This window comes from Pezoporus wallicus, unplaced genomic scaffold (assembly GCF_028554395.1).
Source record: "Pezoporus wallicus isolate ANWC-B61680 ecotype Strahan unplaced genomic scaffold, APGP_CSIRO_Pwel_v1 contig_6631, whole genome shotgun sequence".
NCBI classification, from domain to species: Eukaryota; Metazoa; Chordata; class Aves; order Psittaciformes; family Psittacidae; genus Pezoporus; species Pezoporus wallicus.
The window spans coordinates 218,031-241,523 of NW_026639372.1; the positions used below are offsets into that span (position 1 = coordinate 218,031).

Below are 23,493 nucleotides of genomic sequence, written 5' to 3' on the forward strand. Positions count from 1 at the left end.
GACTGAAGTTGCTGGTAGATCAAAACAAGCTGTTTGCAGGTCTATGGTCTGAAGCCAGGACTGTAAGGATGTTGGGATCCTTCTCAAATGTACACCAGGAATATGCCTTAATGCCTTAAATAAGTATTACTCCACTTGGTTGTAGTATCTCCAGGGCTAAAACTTGCATTCAGAACCTGGTATCTGGGTAAGTCTCACAGAACATCAAAGTCAAGAGTTGCTCTTTTTGAAAGACCTGAAGACGCTGTTTATGTTGGCTTAACATTTTGGGTTATTTTTCCAGGCAGGCATGTGGCAGGTGTGGGGCAGGACCATCATAGCTGTGTGTGACACAGGCTTGCTGCAGACCTCTGCTGCTCAGGTCTAGGGTAGGTTCTGCTGGATCTGCAAATCTATGTTCTGGTTTGGTGTGAAGCCAGGGAGATTTCAGTAAGCTGTGTTAGATGAGCCAGCTTTCAACCAAGCTGAACATGAAGGAAAGGTACATGTCAGAGCTGCTCTGGTCAGGACCTAGGTCCCCAGTAGGTCTAGGGCAGTAACTTAGGGCAAGAAGAGTAGTTGTGTGCCTTCAGTAGGGCAATTAAGAGAGCCTGTAAGGTGTTTCCTTAGCCTGTGTAATGTTGTTGTGTGCTGTGAGACTGCTCTTCAGTGCAAGTTTGGCTCTAGTGTTTCTGGCACTGATATTGCCAAAGCCTAATCCCTCAATGTAACGTAAAATCCTCTTCCTACTTCATTTCATGTTGCAAGTGATGATTTCTGTTGACTGGTGTGTAACAGAATTCTAGTGAGATGTCATGGCCAGATATTAAATGTCTTTTTGATGCTAGCAAGGTAGCTTTGTTTAAAGCAAATGTGAGAAAATGGAGAGGGGTACTAAAGATGAAGAGTTAATGTGAGGGATGTGATCTAAATTTTTAACTCCTAGTGGGTAAAGATACAAATAAAAAGTTGAAAGGATAAACAATGATTTGAGATGGTAACTATAGCAGAACCGAGGGAGGTGGGCATAAACTGCATGTAGAAAAAAAACCCCAGATCTTAGATTGACTTTGTGAGTCCTCAACCAGGCTATAAAGTGGCATCTCACCTGGAGGCCTGCTATTTGGATAACCAGGAATAGGAAAGTGGGGTGGTGGAAAAAGTGGGGGTGGCTGCTAAGAAAGCAGATTTCCTCTACCCTTATCAGAGGTGGACTGGGTGGTGTAATAGCTCTTTTCAATCTTTCACTTTTGTGTTCCTCTAAAACAAACAAACAAACCAACCCTCCTTATTCTTGTTCTCAGTGATGTGGCTGGCTCCTGATATCCCTGGAATGATGCTTTTTGCTTTACTTCTGACCTTTAGAAGGGAAGGGCTGCCTATGTGCATGTTGTAAGAGGGTATGAGCATAGTATACATGCACATGTGTAAACACAAGTGCAGAATATCCTACAACACATGTCTGTTAGTTTTTAGATCTTCAAATTTAGTCCTTTATGAGTTGAAATGAGTCAGCAGTGTATGCTTGCAGTCCAGAAAGCCAACCATATGCTGGCCTACATCAGCATATAAAAAGGTGATGCTGGGCTGCATCACGTTGGAGAAGCAAAGGCTCCAGAGAGACCTCAAAGCAACTTTGAGTGCCTAAAGGGGCTACAGGAAAGCTGGAGAGGGGCTTGGGACAAGGGCCTGCAGGGACAGGCCAAGGGGAATGGCTTGAACCTGCCAGAGGGGAGACTGAGATGAGCTCTTAGGCAGAAGCTCTTCCCTGGGAGGGTGCTGAGGCGCTGGCACAGGGTGCCCAGAGAAGCTGTGGCTGCCCCATCCCTGGCAGTGTTCAAGGCCAGGTTGGACACAGGGGCTTGGAGCAAGCTGCTCGAGTGGAAGGGGTCCCTGCCCATGGCAGGGGTTGGAGCTGGACAAGCTTTAAGGTCCCTTCTAACCCAAACCAGTCTGGGATTCTGTGAAATGTTTCTTATAACAAGGAAGTTAGAGCCAGAACTGCTAATAATGGCTTTCTGCAATGGAGGGAGAGAAAATTTTGCAGATACTTTGCCATCTCTTTCCAAGCCCTTCCAGAGGTAGGAGCTAAATTGCTGTAGGTGCTTTGTTGTAGTTTACATTTTTTACTTCTTTTAAGTCTTTGAAAAAGCTATTTCACCAGATGGAGCTGCGTTTAAATGGCTTGGAGCCCTTTGAAGAAAATTAAAATTCATTTTAGGAGAGGTATTATTTTATGGACTGATGACAACCTCACAACTTTCTGCACAGAGGGTGAAAGCTGAATGAGACCAGTCTGGGACTTCGGCTGCCCATGAATTAATCAGCAGGGTGGTACGAAAATTCTGTCTGTTGGGGTTTCACAGGTGAAAAACTGGTGTGGGCAGGAAAAGAGGGCCTCAAACATCCAACTTTTTTGAATGATCTGTGATGCAGGAGAGGGAGCTGTGACGGATTTTGCTAGTGGGTTCAGTCCACTGTGTCTGGGAGTTGTCGCTTGCTGTGTGTGTCAGATAACCAGAGCACGAGTGCACCAAGCTTGAAGCATCTTGGTTTACTCTGGATGTTGAGGGTATCTGTGCAAGTTTACAGGGAAGTCTTGGAAGCAAGTGTTGGAGTTGTTGTCTTGAAGGTCACTGCAATGACAGCATTGGAAAACCCGTGTTGATGCTGCATCCTTTCACATGTTTGGACAGCAGTTTTTCCCATTCTCTAGGGAATTTGATCCCAACCTTGTCTGTTATTGCAAAATGCTAACCAAAGGAAGTCTGGCACTTACCTGTGTTTGGCTTTTATTGCAGTCATTAATCAATGAAGGCAGCTGTATTGTGAATGCCATATGTGAATACATAGAATCATAGAATAGTTAGGGTTGGAAAGGACCTTAAGATCATCTAGTTCCAACCCCTCTGCCTCACACTAAACCATGCCACCCAAGGCTGTGTCCCACCTGGCCTTGAACACTGCCAGGGATGGAGAATTCACAACTTCCTTGGGCAACCTCTTCCAGTAAAGAACCCTTACAGTAAAGAACTTCCTCCCTATATCCAATCTAAACTTCCCCTGTTTAAGTTTAAACCTTGTCCTATCACTCCAGTCCCTAATGAAGAGTCTCTTCCCAGCATCCCTACAGGCCCCCTTCAGATACTGGAAGGCTGCTATGAGGTCTCCACGCAGTTTCTCTTCTCCAGGCTGAACAGCCCCAACTTTCTCAGCCTATCTTCATACAGGAGATGCTCCAGTCCCTTGATCATCCTCGTGGCCTCCTCTGGACTTGTTCCAACAGTTCCATGTCCTTTTTATGTTGAGGACACCAGAACTGCACCCAGTGCTGCGAGGTCTCACGAGAGCAGAGCAGAGGGGCAGGATTACCTCCTTCGCCCTGCTGGTCACGATCCTTTTGATGCAGCTCAGGATACGGTTGCTTTCTGGGCTGTGAGCGCACACTGAAGCCGGCTCATGTTCATTTTCTCATCGACCAACACCCCCAAGTCCTTCTCCGCAGGGCTGCTCTGAATCTCTTCTCTGTCCAACCTGTAGCTGTGCCCAGCTTAATGTCTATCTCTTCCTGTCTCAGTACCAGAAATTGCCTTTGCAAAATGAGCCAGCTTCCTCCGGAGAGTCTTCTGGCATCCCCAGTGTCAGAGGGCATGAATCCCAGGGTAGAGTCTTCGGACAACTTGTCAATGGACAGTTTTTGGCTGGAAGTGGAGAACATTAAACAGAGTGCTGAAGTGGAGCAAGAGGAATGCAGCCTTGCAGATGTCAAAGCACAAGAAGGTAAGTTGCCAAAAAGGAAGGGAGTGACGGGAGGAAGGTCATAAAATCATAGAATGGTTTGGGTTGGAAGGTGAGCATCCTGAACACAAAATTTGCTTATGCACCTGAATGATTTAGAAGCATGTTGCAATATGGCTTGAATATTGCCAGTCAAATCAGATATGTCTCTCTCTTTATTTGGGTGGTGCCTAATGCCCTGCTCAAGGGAAGTGCTGGCCTGGCCTGGTTTCAGCTTCTGAAACAAAGCTGACTCTAAAGGGCAGTCAGGAGTACGTTCAAGGCTCCAGACTTTTTCTAGCAGGAGCCTCTTGCTCCCTGTGCAGGTGGCTGTGTGGTGGTAAATACTCTGTGATAGCTGGTGGTGGTTTGGAAGGCTTGCTTCTGTATGTGGTTCTAAGACTGCATCACAGTGGCTTTTCTGAGAGTTGGTTATTATGTAAAAGGCAGACATTTCCCACTCTAATTTACTCTTCAAGAGGCCATAATAAACATCCAAAATGACTTGAGTCCATCTTCACAAGGTTTTTCTTATATGCCACCTTCCCCTCTCTCCCCTTTCATTTGAGGACTGCTTTATCTGCATGAATTGTTTCTAACAGGCTGTCTCTAGTGGTGGTGTTATTCAGTAGTTTGGAATAACTGGGTAAATTGCCTTTTGATATGGAAGGTACAGCGTGCTGGGGCTGGAGGGATGATAAGCAGTGATAAACAGATTGGGATCACACGTTCCCCGGATCCATTTTGAATAATATGGTTTAGTTGGCTCTACATGCTCTGGAATGATCGGGTTTGCAGCCTGTACAGCCTACATCTGTTGTGCTGGCCTGATCATAGAATCAGACTGCTTGAAAAGGACCTTAAAGCTCATCCAGTTCCAACCTCTGCCACGGGCAGGGACATCTTCCACTAGAGCAGCTTGCTCCAAGCCCCTGTGTCCAACATGACCTTGAACACTGCCAATCTTGAGAAGAAACCGTGGGTGTAATGGGAACATGTTTCAGTGAACGTTCCATGTGTTGCTGTGCTTGAGACGGGTAAATAGCTCTCCTAGGTGCATAGAGGGGACTCTGGGGAGATCACCATTTGTGTCAGCCATAGTAGGCAAGACACAGTAAGCATTAAGGTCTGCTGTTAGCGTCCCTGTGTAAAGGATGTAAATTTGATTTTTAGAACTAGAAGAGATGCAAAAATGCCAGGAATGCGCCTGGAAGAAGACTCTGGAAAAGAGGCGATGCCATGAGATGAAAAACTGTCTGGGATATCCAAAAGACTGATATTCTAGAGGCAATATGATTCCTCTGTGTAAGCAAGGGCACAAGGAAAAGTGTCTTTTAATGCTAATGCTGTGTATTAAAGTAGCAGGCAAGAGCTGACTGCTTAATTGGCCACTGAAACCAGACAGACTTGAAATAGTGCCCAAAGGTGCAAAGCCTTCCCGGCAGGCTGGGACAAGATACGTGCAGCTCGGCTCCCGGTGCCTTCTGCGAGGGAGCGCAGTCAAAGGAGCATTGTGCTGGCAGCGTTAGTGGTGAGGGGAACCTCCCGGTGGTGCGGGTCCCAGGCTTGGCTGGTGCCTGTCTCGTCTCTGCAGTTTAGGGTTGGAGCCCTGTGAGGTGGCAGTGTCAGGCAGGGGCTGCGGGGCTCCTGGGAGCTAAAGGCACCGTTGCTCTTTGCATACAGCCCTAGAAGTTGTGCTTGAGCAGGTGCAGACAGCTCCAAGGCTGACGCAGAGCTGATCCTAACCAAAGTGCAGGGGCAGCATGGAGGCTGCTTGTGGATAAGGCATTGCAGAGATGCTGACCTGCTTGGAGAGCCCCGTGTAAGGGGTGGTGTAATGGAAGCTTCCTGTAACCTGGAGTGAGCTGGAGCCCAGTGTGTGACTGCAGAACTGGGTCCGCTGGAAGGAGCTACTGACACCTGTGGGCTCACCAGCAGCTGAAGGCAGCAGAAGGGAGCTTTTCCCTGGAGCGGAGCGGAGCAGAGCAGCGGTCTCCTTTCCTTGCCGTTCATCCCGCTCTCTCTGGCGTCCGGCAGTACAGCAGCTGGTGAAGTATGCGCTCTGTGTGGTAGCGCCACTGGAGCATCTGCTAACATCCTTACAGCACGTAATCACGCCTGGGAAGTGTCAGCAAAGAGTGATCCTTCTCTACCTTCCAACACTGTATAGGAAGTTGTGTTTAATGTTTAGTCTGAAATCGTAGGGTACTGAAGCTATCCTTTTAACCTTTTGGAAATAAACCCCTTTATTACCAATGCTGGTTTTGGCCAGCTTACATTTCAAGTAAGTTTCTGGAACTGCAGTTCTTTAATTTTGTAAATTTATCCCTGATTGTGGCTACCTGAAACGCTCCTTGTCTGGAAAGCCCAAGGCAAACCTCAGCAGCTCTCCAGGCCCAAACCTGCAGCTCAGCTTCTGTGGACCTCTCAGTTCTGACCTGTTTCTCTCCAATTTCCCTCTTCTCCCCATAAATAACCTATTTTACACGTTTCCTTTTGTGTAACTCGCAAACATATTTGGGCCAAAAATATTAAACAGATGAATTAAAATCTGATGCTTTGGCATCAGGTGGGGCAGTAGGCTCACCCAGTATCCGATTTGGGGCCCGCTGTTTAGCATTGTGTATTAGATTAGTTTCCTGTTATGACTGGAATTGGGTATTTTCAAAATTTGCAAGCAATACACTTCACTTCCTTTGGTTCCAAAGGCAAAATAAACCAGAAGTTTTTTTGCATGCTGTGCTGATGAAACCACGGGTGCAGCACAGATTGCTGTGAGGAGCCAGGCACAGGACCACGGTGTGTGAGCAACTGTAATCAAGCAAGCACTTCCAGGGTAATTATCGAAACCCAGCCTGGTTTGGATTGAAGGGACCTTAAAGCTCATCCAGCTCCTACCCCTGCCACGGGCAGGGACCCCTTCCACCAGAGCAGCTTGCTCCAAGCCCCTGTGTCCAACCTGGCCTTGAACACTGCCAGGGATGGGGCAGCCACAGCTTCTCTGGGCACCCTGTGCCAGCGCCTCAGCACCCTCACAGGGAAGAGCTTCTGCCTAAGAGCTCAGCTCAGTCTCCCGTCTGAGGCAGCTTGGAACTGGATGAGCTTTAAGGTCCATTCCAACTCAAGCCATTCTAAGATTCTAAGAAGATACTAAATGGCTTTTTTATTTAGATGCAGCAATAATAAGACTTTGCCTAAGCAGCTGTGATACTGTAATACCAGTTTGCACAGGAAAGGCAAAGTGGGAATGAACAGCTGCGTTTCAGTCCAGTTGTGATTTTACTTTTTCCCAGTATAAACTTTGGTAGAGGTGTGTTGGAGCTGCCTACAGTGAATGAATGAGGGAAATAGAATTGGAAAGCTAAAGGCTTTGTGGTGTTCACCGTATCAAAGTTGAAGCCACCTGCTAAATTGCTTCTTTTATTCTTGGATTTCAAGTAGCTGCCTTTCTCGGGGCATTTTCTCAGCTGCACAGAGGGTGCAGCCCATAAGGAAAAAATTGTTTTCTGGGTTTGAAGCATATCATAATATGTATTGAAGCTTGTTCGAGTAATGCTGCTGTACTGTTTCCAGGCATCTCACACCTCATTCTGGAGCTGAAATGCTCTTTAATTTTAGGGGTGTTTTGAATAGGCACAGACATAAAGCAAATGCACAGAGTAAGAACATCAGTTTTGCTTTTGTTGGATGATTGTACTGGTACCAGTCCACCTAAAATGATAGAGAATGTTGCAAGCAAATGGTTACGCAAATGTATTGTGAATCTACCAGAGCAGTGTCTGGATATTAAAAAAAAAAATAAAAGAATTAAACCAGTTGATGCACAGGCCTGTATATAGATAAATACACAGTATAATAAACAGCCAAGTAACTGGGAAGAGTCCTACAGCCAAATGTGCAGATGTTGTGAATTCTCATAGATCTTTTTTTGTCCATTCCCAAAGCTGTCAATGAGGCAGGGATGCTCCAGGGAGGCACTGCTGTTCTTTCTGAGTGTGCTGAGTGCTGTTGCCTGCATCCAGAGATACCCTTTGTAAAGGCAGATTTAAGCAAGTGTATCTTGCTGTCCTGATGTATCCTGTGAAAGCCCCCACCAAGTTCAGTTCCTGCGCTAAATACCACAGATTCCCACTTGTGTCCCCTCTTCTGCCCAGCTTCCGAGGGAGCCTGCGTTCCCAGCAATATCTCTGCTTTTTCTTCCCTTTCCTCACCCTAGGTGAGGAGAAGGGAGTATGCGGGCAGTTATAGCTGCCTAGAGTGCTGTGTCTCCTTCAGTTTCGCCTGATACCCAGCAGGGAATCTGGGAACAAGGCTCTGAGAGTAACAGTGGCTTTGTAACAAAGATGTGGCTTCGTTCCAGTGATGTCCCATTGCCACCCCAGAAAGGGGATGCCTCAGGGTTCTTGTTTTCTGCCCTGAAGTGTTGCAAGCATTCAAATTGCTGTTATCCTTCCTCATCTCACTCGTCCTTCTCACCCCTTGTGTTGCAGAGGGAGAGGCTGAAGCCGAGTGGCTCCAGGATGCAGGTCTGTCCAACCTCCTCGGGGACTGTGCCTCTGAGCACGACAACATCATGCTGCTCTCCACCCTCACCAAGACTCAGGCTGCTGCTGTGCAGCGGCGGCTTGACACCTATTCCCGATCTCGGAGGAGGAACAAGCATCCTGTGCGTGATGTCAGAGACATTTTTGGAGTGGTCAGCTCAGAGGTATGCTGGTTTAGTGGGATCTCCTGAAAGACTTGGTTGCATCGCAGTAGCTGAGTTGGCTTTCTGGGTCTAGTCATTTCCAAATAGACAAAATTCATCTCTTGAGCAGAAATAAAGCTGAGATGGCAGAAATTCTGCATCCAGGTTGCAGCTTTGAGAAGTTGCTGCAAAACCTCCATAAGCTTCCTAGAGACTGCCTGAAGACTTTATGTAGGCTCCGCAGCCTCGTGGAGCACTGGTATTGTTTGGAGCCCTCTTGTGTTTTCTTTATTCCAGTGACACGTCAAATTATTATTATCCAAAAAAAAAAGAGAACTTCCTATGTTCCATTCTGACAAGATGACCCTGGGCAGCTGGTAATTCTGAGGAAAGTCGAGCCACTGCCTTTTTCTTGGTTTTGCTAGCCAATACATAACCATTAGCTTTTCAGCTGCTTTTCTGCTCTGTTGCTCCTCTTTTGGTTGCGCCTACAGGTACAGTACCTTTATTTCTTCTAGGGGCCGCTGGAGAGTATCCTATTCAGGGCTCCTTGTAACTTCCTCTGCTCAGTTAGGTGTCTAGTCAGAAGGTATTGAGCTTAACGAAGATCTACCTTTTTGAGTAGCACGGGTCCCTTGCTGTCTGCCAGAAGTGATTACTCCTTTTTCTCAGCCTGAGCCTACCTGAAACTTCTTTTACTATAGTGAGATTAATTATACCCCAATAATCCCTTGAATGCCTTAAAGGAATGACACTAAGAGTCTACACCGTCATGGGAAACTGCTGTGGTTGTGTTCTTTGTAACTGCCCCGTGCTGAGATGCAGATGACTTCCTTACCTTGAATTGCACTGAGGCAGAGTCATTGCTGGCTCTCTTTTGCAGAGAATCTACCAGATTCTCTGCAAATCTACTAGCGTTCCTCCTTGAATGGGTAACATTTCCAGAAGCAGTAATGCTTCAAGGTTGTCTGAAGTGCCTCAACTGAATTTCAACAAGTTTTAGCACTTGCACATTAAATAGAAGCCTGTTATATCTCTTAAAATAATTTTACTTTTTATTGTATAGGAATGGAGATTTTTGAGTTCTTAATCTTATGTGTCCACACACTAGGTCATGAATATTTGCATTTGATAAGCAACTGAAATCCAATTTGATCTTTTAAAATGACATTTTGGTGTAATGAAAGCATGCACCAAGATGCTAAAATTGTCTTTTAAAATAGCTTTGGTTTGATTAATAGTGAACCATTTTATCTCACTTATTACGTGGGCAAGATCGCTGGACCCTTTTTTCCCAATAACTGCTGGAATTATTCGCATTTTCTTTGGCTCAACTCTTTTAAAGGTTTGGTGATTTTTTAAAGCTCTGCAGTTGCCTCTGAGATCGACAGTTTTTAGTGGATGTTGCTGACGCAAAAAAAAACAGTGGGGTTCACCCCCTTTTTAATTAGAGTTAGTAAGAAAATGTATTTTAAATGGGTCTATATGACTGGTTGTTTCTTCTTCACTGAGTGGCCGGCAGCTTAACCTCAGTATTTCTTGTCTTTTACAACACCAAGAGGTGGTGTTTGCCCTCTTTGTTTCATGGGAAGTGACAGAGGCTCAGCTTAGGCAAATGAGTGATTTTTATTTCAATCAGTAAATGTTTGAGATGTTACGGTATGACACTCATGTAAGCTCTGAGCAGAAGTCCTTTACCATTAAATAATTCCTGGAGCAATCCCAGAGGGATGCAGGCTTTTTGGATAATTTTCCATACTGGTTTGCTGTGTCATGCCAGTTCCAAGCACAGTTTCTGGGGCTCTGAAGAACATGTTTAGGAACCATATGAGGAAACATGCCTAGTGTTGCTATGCACTTGTTTGAAGCATGCAACAAAACATGATAAATCCCCATAGCTGTAAGAATGCATGCAGCGATGTGTCAGTCATTTGGGTTTTTATTTCCATCAGTGTTTTAAGATGGATTTGCAGCTTGCCTTCTGTCCGCCTCTGTCCTGAGCTACTTGAGCATCAAAGCTTTTGGTATTTCCTTCAGAAATTTTCCACGTATTTCTTCTGCATTACTCTTCCCTGTGAACTGTTTACACAGCAGCTGGATATGAAGGTGCTCTGGCATTACTGCATGAGCTGTATTTTAGCTGTAGACATAAATGAATTGGTTCTGCTTTTGTGCCAAGCCCATCAGTTATGAAACCACCCTAAAGATACACATCTGTGTAGATTAAGTGTTTTGCCTATTTGCACTGACTTTGCACAGGTTCTTTTTAACTTTGCTATCACAGAATCGTAGAATGGTTTGGGTTGAAGGGAGCTTAAAGTTCCTCCAGTTCCAACCCCTGCCACGGGCAGGGACCCCTTCCACCAGAGCAGCTTGCTCCAAGCCCCTGTGTCCAACCTGGCCTTGAACACTGCCAGGGATGGGGCAGCCACAGCTTCTCTGGGCACCCTGTGCCAGCGCCTCAGCACCCTCCCAGGGAAGAGCTTCTGCCTAAGAGCTCATCTCAGTCTCCCCTCTGGCAGGTTCAAGCCATTCCCCTTGGCCTGTCCCTACAGGCCCTTGTCCCAAGCCCCTCTCCAGCTTTCCTGCAGCCCCTTTAGGCACTGGAGCTGCTCTAAGGTCTCCCCTTGAGAAGCCTTCTCTCCTCAGTCCTTAGCCCACAACTCCATGTCATATGCAGGTTCTGGGAAAGTTGCTAACTTTCAGTAATAAAATAAGCTTTCCCATATTCTAACTAGTTCTAGTAAGTTCTAGTAAGGTTTTTATTAACAGAATTGCCCACCAAATGCTTCCTTACACTTTTAAAGATTCAATTCTCTCTCTAGATGTGAAGAGGGAGGTTAGTATGAAACCAATGTAGGAAACCTTTTAGGTGCTGATGTCTACTTTGTGTGTTCTTCCTGGTGAAAGATCTTGTGATCGCAGGCAGTGGGTTGATCCTGTGTGGCTTGGTTGATTCATTGTTAACCCCTCAGTGAGTGAACTAGTAGGAGGAAATCGGCTAATGATTGTGTGAAAGGAAGAACTGGCCTAATAATGTGCAAATTTATCACAAATTCTGTCTATGTAATAGTCATTTTTTTGCCACTTGCCTGCCAAATCCTCTAATTATGATTCTTAATTTCAGAACAGTCTCGTACCCCTGCGCTTGAGCAGCATCTTCTTAGACCAACAGACAATGTCAGGTGTTTGCTCTCTGCCAAAACCAGGTGGTCTTATAATAACTTCTTTTTTGTGTAGATGAACATGTTCTGGTTTATTTTTCAGGTGACAGCAACAGAGAAAAAGGAATCCAGGCCAGATCAGCTGTGGCACAATCAACAGACTTCAAATGTACACAGAAGTAAGAAGGAAGCTTTTAAATGTAGAATAGGAGTGAACAGGAGTAGGAGCTGAAGTGGGACTGGAACTGGAAGGGAAGTTACACTAATTTGGGCTCTGAAACCTTGGCCTTGTTTGTGGTTTTGGGGCCTTGTCTGTGGTTTTTTGGTGGCTTTTTATTGGTAATTTTTGTGAATAATTTTATTTTTAAATACATGCTTATCCACAGTTGTGGATTTCACAAAACTTTTCAGGCTCTAGTGTTGTTAGGAATTGCTGCTCAAACTGATTACTATAACTCTTCAAGAAAGCAATTCAAGACGCAAATAATGTCAGTCTAGCAAAGATGGTGTGGTGACAACCTCTAGACACCATACATGATCATGTGAACAGAAGTTAGCCATAAGATGTCCTTTAATTTAAGGCTATGCTCATGTCTTACCAGAGATCTGGTGATTGTAGGGTGATTGTAGCCATAATGGTATGGCTTTAAGCTAACCTTCCTGAGCAATCTCAGGACTCTGAGGTGAACACTGTTCTCAAATGTGAGTGTATAGGATTTTTTAAAAGCACTGGCACCCAGAACTCTTTCAAGCGTTTTTTAGCACACTTGTTTGCTAAGCTTCACCCTTCTGGCTTTCTGAAATTCAAGACAATTTCCCCCCTGTAGCAGAAACGCAGGAGTACTCCTGCACAGTTCGAAACCCTGGAAAAGAGGAGATGTTCAACATGGATGTTGCCTACTCAGAGCAAGCAGCTGTCCTGCTGAAGGGATCGTTCCTGTCTGAATCTACAAAGTTAAAGGACGGCAATGCCCTAACTGTAAGAATTGAAGGAGTTTCTCATGTTAGAACTCATGTAGAGACCCTTGTCTTTCTCATGTAGAGGGGTACAAGACATTTGATTCAGGTGAATAACAGCTCTTGGAAACATCCTCTATTAATAATGTTGCAGTGGGTCTATATTAGGTATTTTTGGACAGGTAGTGCGGTTACCTGTGAACTGTTGGGAAAGGACGACCACTTGGAGGTCAAAAGAAGTAAGGCTTATGTATGAAACTAGGTATTTTGATACGGTTCTAGGTTGTTTCCACTGAAAAGAGAATAATTGGGCTTTCTTACTTGTAATTCTAACAGATTTTTTCCTCCACAAATGTACTGGGCTGCTTCCGAAGTTCAGGTGAATCAGGGTGGGTATCATGCTGTCTTTAATTTACATAAATTGGGATCTCCAATATGATTAAAGAGCAATACTGAAAAGAGAAAGTATTTGTTCAGCTGTGGGTTGAGTAGAAGTAAGAGTAGTTTTGGCCATTTGTCTGGTATTGAAAACAGGAGAATGAATAGGTATACGTTTCTGGTGTCCCCAACATAAGAAGGGCATGGAACTGTTGGAGCAAGTCCAGAGGAGGCCACAAGAATGATCAGGGGCTGGAGCACCTCCCGTATGGTGACACACTGAGAACACTGGGGCTGCTCAGCCTGGAGAAGAGAAGGCTGCGGGGAGACCTCAGAGCAGCTTCCAGTGTCTGAAGGGGCCTACAAGGATGTCAGAGAGGGACTTTTCATCAGGGACTGGAGTGACAGGACAAGGGATGATGGGTTCAAACTGAAACAGGGGAAGTTCAGGTTTGATATAAGGGAGAAGCTCTTCCCTGTGAGGGTGCTGAGGCACTGGCACAGGGTGCCAAAGGAACCTGTGGCTGCTCCATCCCTGGCAGTGTTCAAGGCCAGCCTGGACAGAGCCTTGGGTGCCATGGTTTAGTGTGAGGTGTCCCTGCCCACGGCAGGGGCTTTGGAACTGAATGATCTTAAGGTCCTTTCCAACCCTAACTATTCTGTGGCTGGTTATGGTAGGAAATGATAAAAATGCAGCCAAACTTGGTGAATAGCAGGATTAGCAGTAATAACTTGCACTGAACCTTTTGGGTGTGTATGTGTTTCCTTAGAAATTTAAGATCCCCAAGGGCAGACTTGGAGTGACCAGGATAGGAGATCTGTCTGCTCAGGACATGAAGAAGATCCCCACGCTGGCCCTTATAGAACTAACAGCTCTTTGTGATATCCTGGGCTTTGAGCTGAAGAGAAACAAAGCAGCAAAGCTGAAAACAACAGGTTAGTTGTATGTCATCTTAATTTATTTGTGTGTGTACGTTTGGTTTTTGTTTTGTGTTGTATTTTTAACACTGATCTTATCATAGGTTTGTGTTTCAAATGTTACAACAGCGAGAGTCTTTAATAAGAAACCTTGTGACGGGGGTGTTTTCCTGCATCAGAATTTCTCCTGGAAGTCACTGAATCATGACATCAAGATCTGGCACCACATTTACGTTTGCCTACCAAATGCACTTGTCCTGTTTAACTCTTCCTCTCTTTTTCTCCAGTATCTGTGCTTACAAAATGTGTCATCTGAGTCTGCAGTGGTGGATATATTCCTTACACCTGTATTAGAGGTGACACAGACCTAAAGCCTGTTGTTTCTATTGTAGAGAAAAGACTCTTTGGAGTTCCACTCAACACCCTATTGGAAAATGACCAAAAACTGCTCCCCAACACCAAGGTTCCTCTGTTGCTCCAGGCAGTGAGTTTTCTTCTGGTTTTATTCTGATTCTCAGAGTCAGGAGGTGGTGATAAGAAAGGGCAGACTTCTCATCCTTTGTGCCTAAGAGCTTTATTTTCCCTCCCCACTTTAATAGCTGCTGTCCTGCTTGGAAAAGAGAGGACTTGAAACAGAGGGCATTTTGAGAGTTTCTGGGTCCCAGACGAGGATCAAGGTACGAGGATCAAGTGTTTGAAAGTGTCAGAGGTGATCAGGGAGCATGTTACTGAAGCACTTGTCTAAATAACTTGAATTGTCTCATGTCCTTTCCCAATACAACTGGAACTTTCATTGCTGGAAAATCTGGGAGTGTCTGCTAGCAGTGAGGGATATCTGGGAGTATCTGCTGTGAGGGTCTCTGCACTCTTCGGACTTGATGGGTTGCCCATCTAGTGCTCACCTACAGAACTTCCCTTGTATTTGCTTATTAAAGTGTGTAATAAATTCCATCTTTTTACTAGAGTCTGGAACAGAAGCTAGAAAGGGACTTCTATACTGGCCTTTTCCGCTGGGATGAAGTGCACCAGAATGATGTGTCTGGGCTACTGAAAAGATTCATAAGGGAGCTGCCAGCCCCACTGCTGACAGCAGAGTACCTCCCTGCTTTTGCTGCTGTACAAAGTGAGTCCCTGCTTTGGCTGTTTAGCATCAGTTTGCTGGTTTGTGCTTTTCTTGCAGAGCTCTACAGGTGCTCTACTTGCATTCTGCTACCAGGTGTGTTGGGAGCCTGTGGATTCAGCAGGAATACAGAGCATGATATGTCTTATGGAGACAGGCTTGCTCAGCCTGGACAAGAGAAGGCTCCTCAAGGGGAGACCTGAGAGCAGCTCCAGTGCCTAAAGGGGCTGCAGGAAAGCTGGAGAGGGGCTTGGGACAAGGGCCTGTAGGGACAGGCCAAGGGGAATGGCTTGAACCTGCCAGAGGGGAGACTGAGATGAGCTCTTAGGCAGAAGCTCTTCCCTGGGAGGGTGCTGAGGCGCTGGCACAGGGTACCCAGAGAAGCTGTGGCTGCCCCATCCCTGGCAGTGTTCAAGGGCAGGTTGGAGACAGGGGCTTGGAGCAAGCTGCTCTGGTGGAAGGGGTCCCTGCCCATGGCAGGGGTTGGAGCTGGATGAGCTTTAAGGAACTTACCAAAGCAGACTATTTTGTGATGCTTTATTATGAACCATAGCCAAAAGTTGCGTGCTTGGTGCTGTATGTACTACTACGTATCAGCCTGAGATTCATAGTCACTGGTGGTTGGTTTCATACACATTTGTGTAGGAATCCTGTCCTGGAGTCTTCAATTACATTGTTTCATTTGAGGCTGAAAGGTTGCTAATACAAATTAGGACAAATTGATAAATAATGACATGCAGGCTGAGTTGGGACAACTGGCCAGGCTGCAGGGTCTTGGCTTGTCTACGAGTAATGCAATGTTCTGCAAGCACCTTATTTTGAGGTTTGTGCCTCAATAGGTGGTTTGAATGTTGAGCTAACTGTTTAAGTGCACAACTTCTTTTGTCCAAGACATGGGGGATTTTGGGGTCTTTTGATGCCCTTCAAGGGCATCAGACTGCTGGTAGACTGTGTACTCCAAAGCAAATCAGCCTGTCTTCTAAAACACATGGGGTTCACTTCATAAAGGGCAGGCTGAGTTTGATTTACTTGTGTAAAACAAGGCCTCAAAGCCCAGTGGCAAACACTACAAGAAGTAATTGCCTTATTCCTTGGGGGATTCCCCTGCTCAAAACCAAAATAAATGTCAGAAGCCTGAATCCTCTCTCCTGTTGTTGCCCTCCCTCATTAGATATTCCAGATCTGAAGCAAAGATTGCAAGCTCTAAACCTTCTGATCCTGATTCTGCCAGAGCCCAACAGAAACACTCTAAAGGTAACCACGTGTTATGGATTAAACTGGGAAAACATGATCTTGTTCCAGGTTTTTATTCAAGGAAACTCTTATCAGTTTTTGTAAATAACAGACATCATGCTCCTTGGTTCTATTTCGCTGTCTTGAGAATGGAAAGCTATGATGGGGGGAGCAGGCAAGCAGGCTGTGCAGAGAACGCAAGCTGTAAGCGCACTCTGCCTTGTAGGTACAAACTGAAAAGCAGTAGGATTCCATGTGGTTTTGCAGCATCCAGCATTCTGTTCAGAAACATGCTCTTCCCCTTCAGTGTGTTAAAGCATTTCAGTATGAAGTGAAAGACGTACAGGTCTTACATTGTCTGTGGGCACGCTAAGGTACAGAGAAAGAAACTCAGTCTTTTGGTCAATGGTTTATGGTAATATCATCTATGAAAGATGGTTTCAATTAAAAAAAAAAATCAAAAAAGCTATTAAGCTTCTAACTTCCCTGTTCTGATGAGGAGGCATCTGAAGCCCTTTCACCTGCTGCATTTTGAAAGAGTAGATGCTGATGGGATCAGCTGTGCTGGCAGGGCACAGCCTCTGCCCTTCTGTGCTTTAGAAATGTGGTGATGCTACTGCTTCCTTTGAGTTTTCTTCTCCTGAGTAGTTCAGCTTCCAGGTGATAAAGGCAAGGCTGAGTTACCACCCTGCAGGCTCTGGAATTCAGAATCCAGTCAAAGATGATCTGTCATGCATCCTGGCTTTGGTGGAGGCATGAGGCAGGAGAGAGAATCCAAAAGGGTTTTTTTTTCCATACCTGGGAATAGCTTTGAGAGGATACCTGGGGGAGGGAAGAGGGGCAGCTTTGGATTCCGTATCTTTTATGACTGGACTTGTTGTAAACTGCCACCTGCCAAGGAGTAAGAGCTCATCTGCTTCCCCCACAGGCTGTCTGTCCTGATTTGTGAGCGCTGGACAAACTGGATCTCTGCTTGGTGTGGTTTTTTGTTGCTGCTCTAATGTTAGAAACTGGCCACTGAACTTCCTGGCTGGAAAAATAGGATTTGCTCATAGGTATCAAGAGAAAGTGTTAGCTAAGTGATCTCTCCAGTAATTGCCACAGTAGTTCTTGAGCATTATTAGTAATGGATGTCTTAAGTCTCTTCCCCTCTCTTCAGGCTCTACTTGAGTTCCTCAGCAAAGTGGTTGCCAGGGAGAACAGCAACAAAATGAACCTGTGGAATGTTTCCACAGTCATGGCCCCAAACCTCTTCATGCACAAGGGACTGCCAAACAAGATCCCTGAAGGGAAAGAGAAGCAGCTGGCTGAGGGAGCTGCTGATGTCGTGCGGATGATGATCCATTACCAGGATTTGCTTTGGACAGTAAGTTGCCCTGGTGTATTGTGCTATGGTGTAGCAGTGTCTCAGTCTGGTTAGAACTGGAATAGGGGAAAGGATAGTCTTTGAAATTTGAGAGTTAAATATCCATAGGCAAAGTCTCTGGCTGAATTCCCAGACTGTTTTCAAAGTATATGGATATGTCTACTTAAGGATCTTCAGAAAGTTTAGGTTCTTAAATGGCATCCTCATCTCTGCTTGATTTAAAACCTATTTATTCCCATCTCCACTGCCCAGGTCTCCTCTTTCCTGGTAGCTCAAGTGAGAAAGCTGAACGAGAGCAATAGCAAAAGGTACCAGTTCCTTGACAAGCGAATTAAACATTTGTTGCGGAAGGTTCATGCTGATAAGGACAAGGTGGAAAAGAACCAGGCAGAGGTGAGTTAGGGCTTGGAAAAACTGAGCCCTTTCACAACAGTATCAAATCCTTTCATGAGAATTGAAAACAGTATGGATTTTGCTCTTTAAAGAGTAAGAGAGAGAAAAATCTGCAGAACAGTGAGAAAGAGCTTCCCTCTTTGATAGGTTGTGGCAAAACCTGATCCCAACAGCAAGAGCACTAAGTAAATTTCATGCCACAAAATCATGCGTTATCAAGATGACGCATGATTGCAAGTGAGGGGGGGAGAGACCAGAAGCAGAAATGCTGGTCTTTACTTCATGTGCAGAGCAGAATTCATCTGGCTTTGGGTCTCCCATATGTTTAGATAGATGGGTCTGCCATAATAAAGGCAGACTTAATTTCATAAACCTAAAGTAAAAAATTAGGCTATTACAACAGTATAAAAGCATGTTTTGTTTTGTTTTCTAATTTTCTTTTTACTCCACAATTCTGCTGATCTGTGTGGGAGGGTTTGAGGACAAGGTTCTTTCCACTTAAAAGGAGAGATAAATGGAACGGTTCTACTCCTCCTTGTCTTGGTGGAGACAGATTTTTAAATAGATGCTACAACCAGATATATCTGAATATCAAATCTGAGACAAGAACCTTGGTGTCATTCTACCTTTTCCTTTGGTTGCCACTGTTGGTTAAGTAAGGTAGGTCTGTAGATTTCTTCATGCAGTGCTGGATTTTAACTATTGCATAGCAGTGGTGCTGCAATTGGGATACTCTAGGGACACAAACCAGATGGAGTCTACAGGTGGAATTAATACATTGAAAGCTTAAATCTGAATGGAACTGGATGATCTCTAAGGACTGTTCCAACCCAAACCATTCTATAATACCTGAAGAGCCAGTGCACAAGCCAGTATAACACCCACCTTTCTGTATGAGTTGGGATACTGAGATGACATCTGCCTAAAATTTGGCTTGTCAAGGCAGCATGTCACTGTGGAAGGAGCTGTCATTTCAGAGAGTGTAACTGCTGTTCAGGCAGTCAAACAGATGATCGATGCTTAGGACTGGTTAGCACTGGTCCCACAGTTTCAGTCTTGTACAGTGGTTTTGCAGAGGATTTGGGGCTGCAAAATTAACTTGCTGCAGATTAGACCCCATTAAAACAGTTTAATGTTTCATAGAATCTTAGAATGGTTTGGGTTGGAAGGGACCTTAAAGTTCATCAAGTTGCAGCCCCAACCCCTGCCACGGGCAGGGACCCCTTCCACTCGAGCAGCTTGCTCCAAGCCCCTGTCTCCAACCTGCCCTTGAACACTGCCAGGGATGGGGCAGCCACAGCTTCTCTGGGCACCCTGTGCCAGCGCCTCAGCACCCTCACAGGGAAGAGCTTCTGCCTAAGAGCTTAGCTCAGTCTCCCCTCTGGCAGGTTCAAGCCATTCCCCTTGGCCTGTCCCTACAGGCCCTTGTCCCAAGCCCCTCTCCAGGTCTCTTGTAGCCCCTTTAGGCACTGGAGCTGCTCTCAGGTCTCCCCTTGAGGAGCCTTCTCTTGTCCAGGCTGCCCCAGCCCAGCTCTCTCAGCCTGGCTCCAGAGCAGAGCTGCCCCAGCCCTCGCAGCATCTCCATCGCCTCCTCTGGACTCTCTCCAGCAGCTCCACTTCCCTCTTGTGTTGCTGCCTCAGAGCTGGATCAGAACTGCAGGGGGGGTCCTGGTGTTCCCTCCAAAAGGTCTGAGGAGTTTCTTCATGAAGGAATTGATGAAAACAGTCTTAAAAAAAATAGGACTTGACGGTTTGTCATGATTTATTCTGACAAATTCTATTTTCACGAGGTTTGTGGTGCTTCTGGTGCCAGTGCTGCGTTTGAACAGCAGAGAGCACCAGCGCACGCTGATAGAGAATGGTGTTTTTCCCCCCAACCACACCAACGTACTGATGAATTCTTTATAATGCTCACCTTGATGCTTCTATAAGCTTCCATTGTATAGTATGTGTGGGATAATAAAGAAACCTGAATTCTTTGAACTGCTGGCTGCAATTCTGGTGTAATTCTTCACGTTCTTCAATCTAATTTGAAACTTAATGTTTTAGCTGATAACAACCAAAGTCTTTCATTAAACACTTTCTTTTTTGCCTGCCTTGTTCAGCCTTCCAAGATTGTGAAAGTCCATGCTTCACTTCTCCTGAAGGATTCATTAGAAGTGCACTTGAACAATGCAACCAGAGCTGCTGATGTCTTGAGGCAGTTCCAAAAGAACATGTGCCAGCATGGCTGGAATATTGTGAACACTGTCAACCTCCTCAAGTGGTAAATAGCTTTTTCTCTGCTTTTAAAATTAAAAAGAAAAAAAAAAAAAAAAAGGAAAAAAAAAGAAAAGCAAGCACTAGGTGGTCTAGTTGCTGGTTTTGGTTTTCTGGCAGAGCTGACCAAAGAATCCTAGAATGGCTAGTGTCAAAAGTTACCTTAAAGCTCATCCAGTTCCAATCCCTGCTGTGGGCAGAGACACCTTCCACTAGAGCAGGTTGCTCAGAGCCCCTTGTAACCTCACCTTAAAGGAACCTCATGCAGTGGCTCAAGGAGCCATTAGGAGACTGTTCTCTGCTCCTGTAAGCTTTGGGAATAGTGTGTTGGATGGGGCAAGCAACTATTAGTTCAATTGAATGATTCCATCACTGTGCTCTGGCTGTCTTGAGCTCAGTAGTTCTCTCTGGGCTGCTGGACAGCATCCTTGCTGAGGAAGGGGAAGTGGAATAATGCTGACCCTGCAAAAGAAACTCTCTCTAGCTCTCTTGGAGGAAAACATCACCTGTGCAACTTATTTGCCTGGAATAGTATTTCCAACATGTTATTATAGGGATTTCCTAAAATAAACTCTGCTTCAGTGGTGAATCACTGAAATAACCCCTAAAATGAGCAGAATTCCTGCCCTCCTTGTCACTGTGCCTGCAGACTGTATTTAGTAGGTAAAGTGTTAGTGCATCTCTTGACTGTGCCCCTGGCCAGGAGGTGTCTAGGCAGGGAACGCGGATGGGAAGCTGGCTGAATATGGGTCAGCTGGTGTCTCACTAACAAGCTCCTACAGCTGCTGAAGTCTTCCTGCAGATAAGCTTCTCTTGAACAGGCCATCAGCTCTAGAGGAATGTTGCCAGTGAATTTTGGTATTAATGCCATTTGTCTACCTATTGAAAAGTCAGTGTTTGCATATAATGTGCTTCTTCTTACTAGTGAGGAATATCTGCTTTGTTTTCTTTTTTCCCAATTTTGGGTCTGTCAAGAGCTGCACTGTTAGGACAATCAGCAATGGTCTCTGAAGCCTGTAACTTCCTTGACCATTGCTGGCCTCTGAGCCACAAGCAATTCATTTGGAAGAAACATTGCTAAACTACCTAGCCTGATTTTTGCATAGCTTTAACTTCAGTGTGTTTTTTCTCTCTGCAGTAACAACTCAATGGAGTGCACAAACTTGCTCCTGTATGAAGTGGGAGGCAATATTGGTAAGTCTGAGTGGTAACTGAAAATAAGGACTCTGATACTCAGTATTTATGCTTAACTTGTCTTAGGAAGGAGTTATAAAAAGGATGAGATTTGGAGTGGGGCTTCAGAAGTTAGAACACAATTGAACAAGCATGGGTCAACTCCAGTCACAGCAAGCAGCACCTGCCAGAGCAATTTGGTTGATAGTTCATATGTCTTCCAGCCTGCTCTGCAAAGCCTTTACAGTGCAAGTATGTGGGAAGGTTGAATCCTGGACTTCCAAAGGAAAAGATAAATCTTCCCTGTGAGGGTGCTGAGGCGCTGGCACAGGGTGCCCAGAGAAGCTGTGGCTGCCCCATCCCTGGCAGTGTTCAAGGCCAGGTTGGACACAGGGGCTTGGAGCAAGCTGCTCTGGTGGAAGGGGTCCAGGAAGGTGTAAAGGGAAACTTCATCCTATGCGACTAGGCTTTTAATTCTGTGCCTCTTATCTGGGCTTTAATTAAGTATGGCAGGCTGGCACATGGCATCTGTACCAAATGTGAATCCTGTCTGCCTCTACCCACTTCCTGATAAAAGAGCCTGTACTAACTTGGGTGGAGGTTTCTCAGACCATGTGGTTAAACAAGTTGATGTTCATTAGTCACCAGTTTCCCCTTGTCAGTAGCGTAATGTCATCAAGTGGGGAGGAGACTCAAATAATGTGATTGCAGCAGCAGATTAGGGGTGTCTGGAAATGGGAAGGAATTCTTATGCTCTGTTACAGATGCTTCTGGAGGCTGTTGGTTACTGTAGTGTTTTGGCTGCCTCTCTGTATTTCTCTTAGTAGCATCCATAGAGGAAAAGCTCAATCATTGGAAACAATTCAATCTCTGGATTTGATCACTAGCATATTTCATGATGGTTTTCAGGTGCTAAAGTTATGGAGTATTAATGTTAGAGAGTCTTTCCACAAAGGTCAAAGCTTAGGCTTAGCAGAGTTTTAAGACATGTACATTCATTTAAACATAAATAATGAGAAATTTTCCAGATCTGTAGAAAAACTTCTGAATGGTTGTGGTATTGAAATTAATGTGAACAAATACCCAAACAAAAAACCAAACAACAAAAACTAGCAACTATAGGACTAAGGATATAAGAAATGCTTTTTTTCTTGATTTTTCATAGGTGAACATTGCCTGGACCCAGACACTTACCTCTTAGACTTGTACTACATCAATCCCCATGCTGAGTGGATAATTAAGCAAAATCCATCTTATCCTCGGGTGTTTTAAGGAAAGCATGAGCAAAATGAAGCGTTCTGCTGAAGTTTTGGAAGGTGTGGAAAAGCCATATAGATGTTCCTGGTATTGTCACAGACTGGACAATGTTTGTGTCTTTGAAGGAAAACCAGCTTTATTTACCACTTCCATGACAGCTGGCTGTGAGTACCCTACCCTATGTGCTACAGGGGTGTCGGTAACGAGCAGCATTATCTTCATGTAGCAGGGTTTGCAGGAGGTATGACTATTTTTAAACAAAATATCCCCGCCCCCCCCCCCCCCCCCCCCAAACTCTGCAAAGAAAGCTACAGTGATTGTGCAGCAAGGATGGAACAGAAGAAACGACCTCCTGAAGGTGGTGGAAGTAATCTGTTTCTTCTGGATTTGCTTTCTCTTTTGATCACACCCACACTTTAGAGGAGAGGGTCAAATGCTGCAGCGGTACTAATGACATCCCAATAGGTGAGAGCCACTGTCGATTGTTGCATATCGCCAGAAAAAGTTGTGAGTCTGGGTTTCACTAATAAGATACTCTTGCGTTCTTTGAAGAATGAAAAAAGATGTTTCCAAAATAGCCAGAGGGGATGCGAAGCCAACATCCTGTATTTAATGGCTACCGTTCAATACATCTAGGCAACTCAAGAAAACAACCTTGGAGAAAAAGTATGGGATGGACAGCAGCCTTTGAAATGCACAGTGTGCATGATAGAAGGTGCCTGTCCCATAGAGCTCTGCTGGTGATGCAAAACCAAACGCATAGGTTACCACTGATGAGGGTAAACCATCACATTTATTTTGATGCACAACCTATATATCAACAGACAACCAA

General features: G+C 45.1%; 1 protein-coding gene across 3 annotated transcripts in view; it reads left to right on the forward strand.

Annotated features, from left to right (window-relative positions):
* Positions 1 to 22,929, forward strand: part of ARHGAP40 (Rho GTPase activating protein 40) — a 42,935-nt gene extending 20,006 nt beyond the window's left edge. Inside the window, exons 2-15 of one of the 3 annotated variants that reach the window (XM_057414338.1) lie at positions 3,563 to 3,759; positions 8,247 to 8,464; positions 11,711 to 11,786; positions 12,435 to 12,586; positions 13,713 to 13,878; positions 14,253 to 14,344; positions 14,460 to 14,537; positions 14,824 to 14,983; positions 16,152 to 16,234; positions 17,373 to 17,579; positions 17,832 to 17,972; positions 20,078 to 20,238; positions 21,370 to 21,425; positions 22,570 to 22,929. In XM_057414338.1, the coding sequence (XP_057270321.1) occupies positions 3,579 to 3,759; positions 8,247 to 8,464; positions 11,711 to 11,786; positions 12,435 to 12,586; positions 13,713 to 13,878; positions 14,253 to 14,344; positions 14,460 to 14,537; positions 14,824 to 14,983; positions 16,152 to 16,234; positions 17,373 to 17,579; positions 17,832 to 17,972; positions 20,078 to 20,238; positions 21,370 to 21,425; positions 22,570 to 22,676 (1,878 nt within the window). In that variant the 5' untranslated portion in view covers positions 3,563 to 3,578 and the 3' untranslated portion in view covers positions 22,677 to 22,929. Of the gene's footprint in view, positions 1 to 3,562; positions 3,760 to 8,246; positions 8,465 to 11,710; positions 11,787 to 12,434; positions 12,587 to 13,712; positions 13,879 to 14,252; positions 14,345 to 14,459; positions 14,538 to 14,823; positions 14,984 to 16,151; positions 16,235 to 17,372; positions 17,580 to 17,831; positions 17,973 to 18,525; positions 19,109 to 20,077; positions 20,239 to 21,369; positions 21,426 to 22,569 lie in introns of those variants that run through there. The other 2 variants (XM_057414339.1, XM_057414340.1) reach the window with 2 other exon arrangements.
* Positions 22,930 to 23,493: the final 564 nt, after the last annotated feature.